This window comes from Branchiostoma belcheri, unplaced genomic scaffold, assembly GCF_001625305.1.
Source record: "Branchiostoma belcheri isolate BF01 breed outbred unplaced genomic scaffold, Haploidv18h27 scaffold138, whole genome shotgun sequence".
Classification (NCBI taxonomy): domain Eukaryota; kingdom Metazoa; phylum Chordata; class Leptocardii; order Amphioxiformes; family Branchiostomatidae; genus Branchiostoma; species Branchiostoma belcheri.
In genome coordinates, this window is record NW_017802802.1 from 308,731 (window position 1) to 321,941 (window position 13,211).

General features: G+C 39.3%; 2 protein-coding genes across 15 annotated transcripts in view; both read left to right on the top strand.

Moving 5' to 3' along the window:
- The window catches only part of LOC109464392 (protein FAM65B-like), a 47,225-nt gene that overhangs the window by 220 nt on the left and 33,794 nt on the right, over positions 1 to 13,211 (top strand). For 7 of the 14 annotated variants that reach the window (XR_002139885.1, XM_019761343.1, XM_019761354.1 and 4 more), the window contains exon 1: positions 2,976 to 3,137. The exons of 1 other annotated variant lie outside the window; for it this stretch is intronic. The gene's annotated coding sequence lies outside the window, so the exon portion shown is untranslated. Of the gene's footprint in view, positions 1 to 2,975; positions 3,138 to 8,660; positions 8,757 to 13,211 lie in introns of those variants that run through there. 6 more of the 14 variants (XM_019761355.1, XM_019761360.1, XM_019761344.1 and 3 more) reach the window with 5 other exon arrangements.
- On the top strand, positions 16 to 2,374 carry LOC109464423 (threonine--tRNA ligase, cytoplasmic-like). Its single transcript, XM_019761402.1, has 2 exons — positions 16 to 192; positions 1,559 to 2,374. The coding sequence occupies exons 1-2, from the start codon at positions 108 to 110 to the stop codon at positions 1,714 to 1,716; spliced, it is 243 nt and encodes an 80-aa protein (XP_019616961.1). The 5' UTR covers positions 16 to 107; the 3' UTR covers positions 1,717 to 2,374.

Below are 13,211 nucleotides of genomic sequence, written 5' to 3' on the forward strand. Positions count from 1 at the left end.
GGTGATCCTTTTGCCAGGTTTGTCTACAAGTTAACGACACAAGTCATGTATCCATTTGTCACTGTTTGTTGTCTCAGGTCCGAGACAGCATCCATGATGCCGGGTTCATGTGTGAGGCAGACTGTGACCCCGGAGACACCATGAACAAAAAGATCCGCAACGCTCAACTGGCTCAGTACAACTTCATCATGGGTAAGGGATTTTTTTGCTGAAATAAAAATACTAGTAACCATTTTTTAACAAAGTTCATCATCACTTAATAACTTGACAAAATCATTGTACCATTTTCAACAACCAGTGCCAGATTCCTTTAAATGGCTAGTAATGTCATCAAATACCTTTGTATAACTATGACAAGTTTCAAGATCTATAAAATGTCAGAAAATCTGAAATTGAAAACTAGAGTTACTTTTCTTGTCCTTTAATCTTGTAGAATAGAAAATAAAAAAATATAGTTATCTCCTAACACATGTCACTGCTCAAAAAAAAAAGTTGTAGGAAAACAGGAGAGAGAGAACGGGACCGTGAATGTCCGTACCCGCGATAACAAGGTCCATGGAGAGTTCTCGGTGGACGCAGTTGTCCAACGCTTCAAAAAGCTCCGGGTGGAGTATACCAGGGACAGCGAAGAGGCCTTTGGGCTGGAATAGGTCAAGTCATGTCAAACTTCACCTTGGGGCAAAGGTTGAATCAAACACAAAGAAATATGATTAAAAAATGAAGCTGTGATGATTACAATGATTTAATACACGGAATTGTGTAAAGATGAGGATGTTGATTATATAGATAAAGGGATCCGTACATACATTTGTAGATTCAAGTTAATCGTAAGTACTAAGTAAGTATAAGTTGTAAGATGTACATGTACATTGTACATGTAGGGCTACATGTATAATGCCTCATAATTGGAGCAGCTAAAAATGAAATTGACTGCTGTACCTTCCAGCCAATACTTACACAACTGTGTTAATAGTATTAAAACTAATAGCTTTTGAAATTCATGCTTTGTGCCACTACCTGTTCCAGAGTTCTTGTATCTAATGGCATAGAAAATATTCTTTCTAGCCTTTCTGTTCAGTTATATATCCTGCCTCCTCTCTTTCAATGGTATGGACTTGTGGTATCCACTATAGACAACCAGCTTAGCATGCATGCTGTCTGTACTCTGAATGTTTCATCTTCTTGTGTGTATATGTCAGGGGAGAGACTGAACGATTCTATCAGCAGAGATCCCAGTTGGATTTTCTGTTGACAGAGACTCCAGTCGGGTTCTCTACAGAAATAGATACCAGATCGGAACCTCTACCCTGACATATAATACAATGTATGACAAACTTCTCTCTGTGATGTTAACCTTCCTCCTGCTGCCCAACCCCATATAACCTGTACAGAATGTTAAAAGGCTACCTCATCAGGGAGCAAGTTAACAACCAAACCTCTCTCAAATGATATGCTCTTTCTTATTCTTCACAACATTACACATCTCAAAAATTGTGTATAGTACACCTCTCAATCTATTTGCAACACAGAGGTTTAACTTTGATTTTTGCCCATACAGTTGTAGGCAAGAAGGAAGTGGAAAGCGGGACGGTGAACGTACGCACTCGTGACAACAAGGTCCACGGGGAACGGTCCGTGGAAGACGTTATCCTCCGCTTCCGCAAGCTGCAAAATGAGCGTGTGAAGAACAGCGAAGAGACATTCGAAGACAATTAAGACAGTATAACTAACACTTGTATAGGACAGATAAGAATTAAAGTCCTGTTTCTTCAATTATGAATAAATCAGCCCTGCAAATTATTCATATTTTATTGTCTGCATAGTCCATAATGAGAGCTAAACTTAATACTAGTACATGTATGTGTAACAACTGTTATGTGATTAGAAAAACTTGAAGTAAACTTAAAAGTCTTTAGTATGATAGAGCCTGCTGGCCCCGGAAGACATATTGACATTAGGTAGTATTGATAATGTATCAATAGTCAATGCAAGATGTTACTGTGCCTGATGAATTGTTCCAAATGTCAAAGATAGTGAATGCTTTTACAAGGGTTAAAGGGAGATATTATGAGTATGCAGTCATGTCATCATTGAAAATTGATTATAAAGTGTTAAAAAAAGTTATTCTACATGGAGATGAAAATGGTAACCAATGTGTAAAGCTTGCATTGAGGCTAGACAAAATACTTCACAATATCTGCAGTATAAAATATCTCAAAATAAATTGCACTTTGGACTCACATGTACCAACTGTTAACTGTACTTGAGCATGATTAGGGACACATGTTACATCCCATGTAGTTAAGACCAGCCTCTAGCTTCCTTCTCAAAATGTACTGATAAATCACTACAATAAAACATGGTGAATACTGCAGTCCTTTGTTCTTTGACTGGTGCATGATCATGTTATTTTTATGAGAACCTAGTATTGGGCAAAGAGAACCAAAATTTTAGTATTAACAAAGTTAATGTGAAACCATACATAAATCTCACTAAAAGTAGCCCACAAGACAGTTGCAAATGTGGTCAGCCAGAGAAAGCCCAGTCGATTCCTTATTTAGACAGTGGAGGAATTTATGTTAAAGAAAACAGTCACAGAACGTTAGTGCAAGGAGGTTCAATTCAACCTCCTTGGCTAGTGTATCTGTTTTCTTGAAACGTTGATCTAGTGTTACGTCACAGAAGTAACTATGATGTCACGCTTGCGTCATTACTGGGAAGGCGCCTTCAGCCAAGTTTGGAAGTCAGTAGATACGAATACTAGTAGCTCACCAATAAATATTTCGTATTATCTTACTGAAAACAAGGTTGTTGCGTTTAACACTTACACTTGAACGGATCTTTGAAATTTTGCCGACAAAGTTGAGAAAATCAGGGCAAATCTACCAAGCCCTCGATTGAGGTCATTGACCTAGGGTCAGTGACGTCTCCGGTGAAATTCCAAGAACTATTGCAGCGCCACCGCGCGCCTGCTATTAGTATTGCACCTGTAATATCAGCGGTACCATCAGTCCTGTCCGGGCACGCAAGAGGGATGGTACTTCTCACGGGGCCCTCTGCAGTTTTCCACGAATTTCTCTGAATTTGACCCGGATATGAGCTTATATTGGACGCCAGGACCTAGAATAGATACGTAGGTAAGTGATGAAATAGGCGTTAGTTTGTGGGTGATTTTGGAGAAGGGTGAGGAAAGAGAGATGGAGCGGAATCGAAAGTCTAGTGACAAAATCGCCGTCCCTCGATTTTCCTCTGGGCCTGTCGCTCACGAATTTCACCCTTTAACGTAGAGTTTATCGATGATGCGTTATCTCCAAATTGGATTACCACGGGTAATAATTCTTGAAGGGCTGCAGATTCGTCTGAATTGTCCGGCTATTATAGAATAGAGGGATGCATAATTTTTTGGTGCTGACATCACAATCACTGGGGTTGGAGGGATGACTGGCGATGGCGTCCAGCTGTCCCGTCCAGCTGTCCATCGGTACGTTTTCTTCGTCATTTCTCCGACTAGCTGGCCAGATTTTGGTGGAATTAACGATGAAACCCCACGACATCCCTAGACATCCCAGACTTGACGTAATACGGGTTTATAGGGCTGTATTTGCGGAGGGAAGCAGGCCGCCGGCACCGCCCTGGGTTAGGGTTAGGGTGGGAGGGGGGTCGAGGATTCCGAACTGCGTAATACCGTGCCCTTAATATCTTCAACATGCGATGTAGCTTCTACCTTTTGAACACACGTAGACGGATGGGCCAATGGGCCATATGGGCCAAGCTTTTGCAATTTCCATTTCGCTAACTCTAGCGTACCACTTTGTCTCTTGCTAAGCCGAAAGTGAATATGTTTATAAATTTTGTACGGTCTGTTTACATACACTTGAATTGTGTGCATGCAAAGAACACAATAGATAATGATACACTTAAAATATCATTATTACACAAACCATTGTGGCCACCACTTCCTAGCTTCAGTGTTCCTTTCTGGTGACAGTGGTGTAATGTTACGTGTTTATTTGCTGCTGCAAACAGGCCATTTTAGTTTACAGTGTGAGACAATAGGAAGCTAGCTTATTGGATTACAGGATTTCGACAGCTCAGAATAAATAAACCCCCCATGAGCTCGGCAAATTTGCTCACTTAATTAGTACACTGCTAATAGATGGCTTCCTGTCCCCAATGTGATTTATTAACATTTTGAAAGTTTTATAAATCTAGAAATTCTTTTTCTGGACCAAAAAAAGTGTGCCCGCCATAAAATCATATATTATATAAACACTTCAAAGTGTATCAATACAGCAGCATTAGTTGTATGATATGTTGTGGGCCATCTCTAAAATTGGCTGAAAATAATTACCTTTTCCTTGTCATATTTGATCACAACATAAGAACACAAAGCATCTGCAGTTTCTTTTTTACCCACATTTCTTCCCTAGGCCATTGTAGCCAGTATATAGCCACACTATGACTGAGTATACATAGTACAATACAGAGGTACGATAGTACGATTATGATTATTGTGATTTCTTCCCTGTCATATTTCGATCACAAAATCACTTGATAAGAGCACATAGCGTAGAGAGTTTGGTCAACTTTCATCTTGTGTCATATATTTCTTCCCTATAGCCGATTGTACTTGTACTTAGTGCCTATTCTGACATATGATACAGAAGAATTATGATCCCATTAGAGAGATGGATTTTGTGATACCCATAGTTAAGACAGCACAGTGCACTCAGGACCGAACATTTATCATCCGACATCGTAACATTTATCCTACCACACTGACAATTGATTTATTGCCTTTTATATATTAATGGGCAGTTAGAGTCTTAGAGTCTGCCATGCACAGTGGTGAATAAAAAGCTTGGAATGCCACTCTGCAAATAACATGGGGGGTTATGTTGACGGAAGAGCAGTTTTGTTTATACTGTATAACAATATGGCACAGTGGAAACATGCAGCATTTCCATATCTGCATATTGTGTGGCCAGGAGCTATTTTGGTATCATTTACATATCAAAGAGAGACTGCTTTCTCCGAAACACTCAACTTTTTCCATGTTTCCAATGTTTATTTTAGAGTACCTAAAAATAGTAAAACAGGTTTCTGAGATTGTGTTAGCCTGGGTACCTGCCATCTTTGGTTTAATTTTTCTGCTTTAATAGTTGCTGGTTTGTAGTAGTGATTATTGTACAACTTGGACATATAAATTACAAAGCAGGCTTACCGGGATGTCGCAAAGGCGTATGCTATAATAAATGTATAACATTTAATACGATGTCCAAGTGAGCCAGCATTAATGGTAGCCAGCCGCTTTGATTCAGCCAATGTTAATCGTTGTCAGAAAATCTTTTTTAATAAATTCCCACATTATTTGTTGTTATCCTAAAGCGTTGTTGAAAAACCCATCCTATGGCCTAGTGGAATGCCAAAAATCACAATCTGAAGTACACAGACTACTTTTGCCAGACACCTTAGTTATATCTCCTAGTTAGAGTTATTTATGATGATAACAACTTAAGTAATACATACTAGTGTCCTTGAATTAAAAGCTTGTTTCCAAATTCCCACATATGGAGGCACTCAAAATAGCAGTGGATGCGATCTGTTATGATCCACCCTGTATGTGATTGACACGACAACAAGAAGGCACAGTGGGGGGAATGTGGTGTATCAAAACAGTACAGGCATGGCCGCATGGGTGCCGGTGGATAAAAGACTACATAGGAGAGCCAGAGGCTCGGAATCAAAGAAAGTGGGAAGAATCTTGGCATGCCAGTTTCCTATGCCTGCTGCAGAAATAGCACGGTGCTGATGTGCAGGTACTCCAGGCATGTGATTACCCAGCACGACATGGACATGGACATGTTACAGAACAACAACTTCCCATGGCCTGGCCTTCCAGTCTTACTCAGCCATTAGTGATGAATTTATCTTTTCATCTGCCCAAATTACCTCCATCATGCCCAAGCATTTAGCATGTAGGTTTGTATATGAATGCCTGAAATTGTTATCAATTTTAATAACCACACTTAGGCCTTGACATGCAGAACAAGTGATTAAACATGGGGGATGATCTGAATCCATCTGGATCTCACAATGCATGGTTAAGAATGAATAGATATGTTCCTGTCATAATCCATACTGAGATGCTCTTTATAGAGATTTTAGTTCAGTGAGTGCTTTTCTATTGGATGATATATTTGCACACAGCCTCTTTTAGCTTTAGCATACCGACATTGATGTACATTTGTACCATGATATAGAATAATGAGTGCTCCGTGAGTTTCTGTAAAATCCTCATTATAGTTATCTGTTATGGTTAAAATGCTGTGCTCTTGTAGCATCTTTCTTTGAACTCTGAATGACCTACTTGACTATTGCAAATCCTCAAGATATCTCCAGGATACTTACATCAAAGTAAATTGCTGCTTGGACAAAAGGGATTGTATCACTGTCTTCCTCTTGAAAAGGAAAGGTCTTCTCTGGCTTCTATGGATCGCTAGGCAGTGGCGGAGTTGACAAGGAGAACAGAAAGAAGTGCAGTTCCCAGAACTGTTTCCTAATTTTGCTGTCAGAAATGCTTCATTGGCTGTTGTTGGAGTCGGAGACCAAACTTAAGTAAAGCAAGAGAGAAAAGGGAATGTTTGAATGCCAAATTATGTTCTCTTTTCTGTAGCTACAATTTTCCAGTTTGTGTATTCACACTGGGAAGGTCGCAAGGGTTCAAATTCACTGTTGACATGATGTTGAACATGTCAATGACAAGAAATGGGGAGACGGAAATGTGTGCAAACAGTCTCGGGGCTGGAAATAGCACCTGCACAGGTATTTCTGATGTCTACCTGCACCGGTCCATTTATATATAGGGTTTTAAATATACAATGTACATGTACATGTAGGTGTATGCGGATTACTGTTTGCTACATTGACTGCTACCACCTATAACTAGGCATACGTATGTATGTGAATGCACAAATACTAATAATGCGTCATCGTCTTGATAGAGCTTGACTCAAAGTCATTGATGAAAAAAAGGAAATATTTTTATATTTCTCAATAATAATCTCTAAAACTACATGTACTCAGATAATTCCAATAAAAGCAAAAGAAATTTTACTTTGACAACGTTATGATAAAATTTACATTATTTTGTCCAAAATATCAATTTTAGAAATCTTAATATGCTTTCGCCAGGTAATGAGGAATATGAGGATCACCATTCAAATTTCAACAGTATGGTCAGATAGTTGTTTGGAGCTGTTGATTGAAACTATTGTTGTGGACAAAGAAAATATACTGTACCGTAGCCAAAATCTCATCAATATGCGATTAGCGTTCATGGATGAAATTAATTCATCAGCACGCCAGTGCCTCAGAGGAATTAAGGATTAAAGCAGAACAAATTTATTCTGAAGATAATCAGGGCAGAATTTCCTGTAGAATATCTATTGCAAGGTAATTCAGTGATCTGAGTGATGAACACAAGAGAATTTATCTCAGAAACTGTAAGTTGACTTATGAATGTGATCTCCTGGTACAATGGACCAATTACAGATTCTTAATCTTAGACCATGTTGATGGTGATGTCCATTCTTTCTTTATGATTATATTTGTGCATATGCACACAAAGTAAAAAGTTTATTAATCTTCTTCAACTTGCAGATAATTCATATACAATAAAAAATATATACCTGTATTTGCTATATATCACTCAGTTAATATTTCATAACAATAATCTATAGTCTATCAAATTGTGAATACAATTTTAATATAATTTATACATGTACATGTATGCATTGAAAATCCAGTCGTTTATTTTCAGCAAAAGTTTTCTAAACAAATACATTTCACTCTGTTATGGACATTAGAATAGACCTTGACAATGTAAAATTCTAAACTTACAGTTATGGTCACTCCCATAGAATTTTCCAAACGTAACACATTGCACATGCATGTACATGAAAACAAATCCCACCAAACGTGCACTTCTGTTAACTTAACCAATGTTGGGGTAAAACAGGATTACAACCTAATTGATACATCAGTGGGACAAGGGACATTAAAAAAACCTAAGCTGTCCTAGAATTCATTCCAAACATTCTATATGTAAAGTACATCCATGGTGTTGTAAAATAAGGGCTCAAAATTCATTTTGGGGAATAGTAGCCTGTAGGTGCACTGGTACCCATAACCCAAAACTAAGGCGAAAGATTTTAGGTGCTCAGAGTCAGAAACAGTAGCCTTGAGTAGCCTGGGTACCATCCCATTTGTATGCCTGGGCTCCCACACTTGAGTGCACAACCACTACTGCCTGTCTTCATATAGCAAGATATAGCTAACTTTAATATTTTCTATAATAATGCAACGAAGGTTCCATAATTGTTTCTGATGCTTACAACATTGTTATAGACTGTTTAACTATATTCTACATTGTTGACTGTTAGATAGTTATTCAACTATGTTCATATAGCAAGATATATCTAACTTTAAGATTTTGTATAATGCAATGAAGGCTCCATAATTGTTTCTGATGCTTATATATTAATTATAACATTGTTATAGACTGTTTAGCTATATTCTGTACCTTGGTTTACGTAACCCTATATACAAGCATCGACGTGTACATATGTTTTTTTTCTAGGTGACCATGCACAGCTCCAATTTTGGGTGCATAAACTGCATGTGCTCCCAACTGTATTTCAAGTCTCATCTCCAAGCAGATTTACCAATGGCATGACAGTAGGTAAAAAGATTAAGTAAGCCTTTTTTTTTCGTCTACAGTCATACTACAAGCTAATAAGTAAATCTGCCCTGGTAAATCTGCTTGGAGATTATTTTGAGCCCTGGTGGGCCCATGGTGTTGTGATATGGTGGTCACATCTGGAGGTCCCAAATGTGTACACACAGAAAACAATCCACCTACATCCCCCAGGGGAGGGTGGTGTAATTGGAGGGGACAGGTGCATGAAATGGGGTGTTTCACACTGCACAGCCTGAACAATACAGCCAGCAGCAGGTATGCTAACCAGTGGGAATGAACACTGCTATTTTGCACAGTTCAAGTTTTCACGCTTGTGATGATTATATTCTGTAATCCCCAAGCAGATGTAGGTGTGGATTCAAGATCGTAATGCCCGGTCAGACAGGCCAGGTTAGGGCTGTGTTAGTGCGTACCCAATACCCATACCTGTACCGACCTTTAAAAATATTTAGGTAATGGTCTTTACCTCTCAAATACTGAAATAGGATGTAAAGCAATGGTTTCTGAACAGTTTTTAGTATGATCTATACTTCTTAATTCTGAGCAGTTTAGGTAGAATTTGTCCGGTGCAGGTAATTTTCAATTTTACTCGGACAAGTGTGGATATCCAGAAAAAAGGATTTCGAGCCCTGCTATATGATATGTTTTAGTGGCGGAGGGGAAATTGTTACCATTCTGTCGTACAGTAGCAATAATACATGTATATCATTGGACACACATGTTCGAGGTGTGACAAATTTTTGGTGGAGAGGTCACCACAAAGAAGGTTAGATTTCTAGGCCTGTAGTAAAAAGATTACTCAAAACAAAATCCTGACACCATCTCCATTCCTCTTCCTGTAACAGTTCCTTGTGAAACATGAAACTCCATGTATTTACATCACATTACAGAAATTACCTTTGGTCATGCTCATACTTTCCCTAATCACTACAATTTACCATAATCACAGGCAGGAGGAAAGGAAAAAACAGCTTAAGACGCAATTAAGTATACTCTACACTTTGCACCAAAAAGAACAGATGCAGATACACATTGTACATATCTACATACTGTGTGTACACAATGGGCCAATTCAATGCACTGTGTGCATGTGCATGGTAGAATGTTTTTGACAGTTCAGACAGGGGACTGTCAGAAAAACTACTTGAAATTGAAAACTTGACAATTTTCTACACCAACATCTGCTTGGAGATACTAGTAATACTATTGACTTCCTCTGCTACAGTATGCCCCATAAGTGCATTGACCTTTCTGTACATCAGCACCCTTCCAGTTCTAGCATGTAGAGACTTGCCTGTGTAAGCTCACTGAAATGAAAGACACGACCAAAATGGTCGCTTCACGTCAGTGCAGGTCTGGACTAAATTCAGGGACCCAGCTTGAAGTCCTCAGTCAAGCTCATTTTAATTGCAGGCGCCAACATTTACAGGATGTACACGAATGTAAGACCGAAAATAGGTCTCAGTCGATTACAAAATAGTATGTCTGAAATACAACGAACCCAGTAATCTGGAATTTCTGGGTAAACGTAGGCAGACTCTTGACAGGCAGACTTATGAGTTGGGAGGTCAAGTGTCATTATGACCCACTTCCATTCTTTACCCAGTGATCAATAGTGATTGGCCTACATACTCTCTACACCAGAGGTATCTACTGGATTTGCAATAAAGAAATGCAATAAACATAGTTTATGGAGTCAGGGGAGGGGGCAAAGTGCAGAAGCAAACCAGATAAATCAGCAGCCAGATTGTGATTGGTTGTTGCAAGACCTGGCATTGGGTTTGTATAATCTCATTGTTAGAAATATGATGTTTTCAAGTTTCCATAGATTTCCATAGAGAGAGTTTGGAAATTGGAAGGGTTCAAAATGAACTGGATCATTCATCTGTACTTTCTTTTTTTTTACTTGATGAGTAAAACTGTTGAAGAGCAGATCTTTGACAGGAATCTCTGAAAAGTTAACAGTCGCATGAGCCAAGAAAGGCATTCCAAGATCTAGAAGGGCCCCAATTGCTGCCTGTTTTGTAAGTCGTATGTTTTAATCATGGCTGGCTGGGGAGCACTTTCACACGGAAAGCATATGGTGAAGTGGGCTTAATTGCAGTCAATGCAGTCTCATTTTGGCCAATCTGCAAGTGGTTGGGAAATAGTGGGTTTTGTGGTTTGGAAATGATGGCTATTCATCTACATGACTCACTGAATAAGGTCCGTCAGGCGTCTGCTATCTGAATTGGAACAACGAAGTGTCTCATGCTAGACGACACCTGGAGTAGAATTTCATAGGTTTGGCTTTGCTATTGACTGCTGCAATGTTGCAGAACATCTTGACAATGAATTCCTAATAAGAAAACATCTTAGCCATTTCTAACTATTGTGTATAGCTATGCCACCTGCTCTACCAGTCACACTTGGTTTCATTCATGCAAGGTTTCACAATGTACTGTAATTTCTGATTCTTTTCGCAGTATTTTTATGTTCACTGTAATTACAGGCACATCTTTCTGTACATGAGTGACTATAGTGGGGGCCTGCATGCCCTTTTTCGTAAAAGGCGTAATCAGGCCTTTTTAGTCTTCGTAATCCGTAGGCAGCCTCCCCAAAAATCGACGTCATTCGTTACAGTGTAGCCTGGTATCCAGCCTTGTTAGCTTTAGTCCGCTACCCAAGATCCGCTCCCCGCCTTGGGTAGCGGACTAAAGCTAACAAGGCTGGATACCAGGCTATTACAGTGTACATTAGCCGCAAAGCGTAAAGTTGTAATCAGCTCTGAGACTTTAGCGTAAAGTCATAATCAGCTCAACGTAATACAGTCAAACCTGTCCGTCCAACCAACTGTTTAGGGCAACCAACTGTTATCAACAACCACATTCAAACAGTCCCGTCCCATTTTACATAGTAAGGACCCCCTTCCAGGCAACCAACTGTACAACGCAACCAGCGGCCACTTTCTTGTGGTCCCTACGGGGCACGGACACCCTACTCAACAACCAGATGATGGCATAAGGACAAGCGATCTAGATCTTGGTGCGTCGGCACAACGCACATGTGGAGTTTGGAACGACACGACCAGAGTAATATTATGCTTCAATAAAAGAAACTGATAATTGTACAAATATAGTTTTACTAATATAATTTCGAAAACAAATCGAGATCATGCCGCATGCTGTGCACTGACCGACGAAAAATCTAGCGGGCCCGATTCTCTCACGCCGTCTGCACACACACGTACCGCGCTTGCGACAAGAATAACACATTGTACTTTGAGAAAGCATACGGTTAAAACATGGGAATATTGTGCATATCCACAAATATTTCTATAGAAAACACAATCGCTGGAATCTAAAATGTTGTCCTGGCTTTTATTTAGCGGGCGTTTTGTTTTGACGGCGCGCGAAAACCACGCTGATCTCGACACACTGCCGGCGCCTAGTTCCGGCGGATTGAAGACCCAAATCGCGTCAAACACACCATAAAATCACATACACACAGATATTTTTCCCCAAACTATTCTTTGAATTCGTTGTATGGTCGTGGAATTCCATGAAAAGCAGCGTTTTTTATGCTTAGAAGTGTTTTTCCTCGGCATTTCTGTTTCAAGATGGCGGCCGCGCTTGGGTCACCCCGCGGGTCATCGGAAGGTTCCATTTCTAAAGGGTTGCTGATTACTTTACTCAATTTATTTTTGACACGTGCGGTCAGCGCACGCAAATCAAATATGAATTAACTAAATTTTATATGTATCTAGAGTTATAATTGCTAACAAACGCCTTTATAAACTTGAAATTTCGTTATGTATTTTTTGCTGCATGTTCATTGTTCCCCTTCACAGTGGATTGGTTGTTGTTGTTTTCCAAGCCAGCGCCATCTTTGTTCTCCATTTTGTGATCGCGAACGAAGTTTTCCGTCAAATTTCTTAGCCCAAAATGACCTTTTAGGAATTTTTGAAGTCACATAAAGTTGACTGCTGTAATGTTGCGCCAGTATTGAGTAGTCTGCAAAAGTTGCCGACACAGAACCTGTAATTGCGGCAAGAAATATCAACGCGGCGTCGGTATGTCCTTGGCCAAAAACAATGGAGGACTTCTTCAGCAGAAAGGGAAAAAGACTCAAAGGCAGAACGTTTCACTTTCTTATTTTCGTTGCATTGTATTTAGGGACTTGTAAAATTAAATTTCAAACCCAGTTTCGTAATAGAACAGTTGTTGTATCAATTGATGAAAACATAATCGAACAGTACTTAGTAGTGACCAGAGATAGCCAAGTACACATGATGTATTTTGTCATACTTCTTGCCACTATTTTCCACTTTTTGGCCTCAAATTCTACGATATGAAGTATAATTTGCATCAGTCACATGATTGTAAATTTAGTAAGACTGAACTGAGAAATTGTGTAATCACTTTGACTTCAAAGTCATGTGTGTGTGATGTCAATAAAATCTCACTATTAA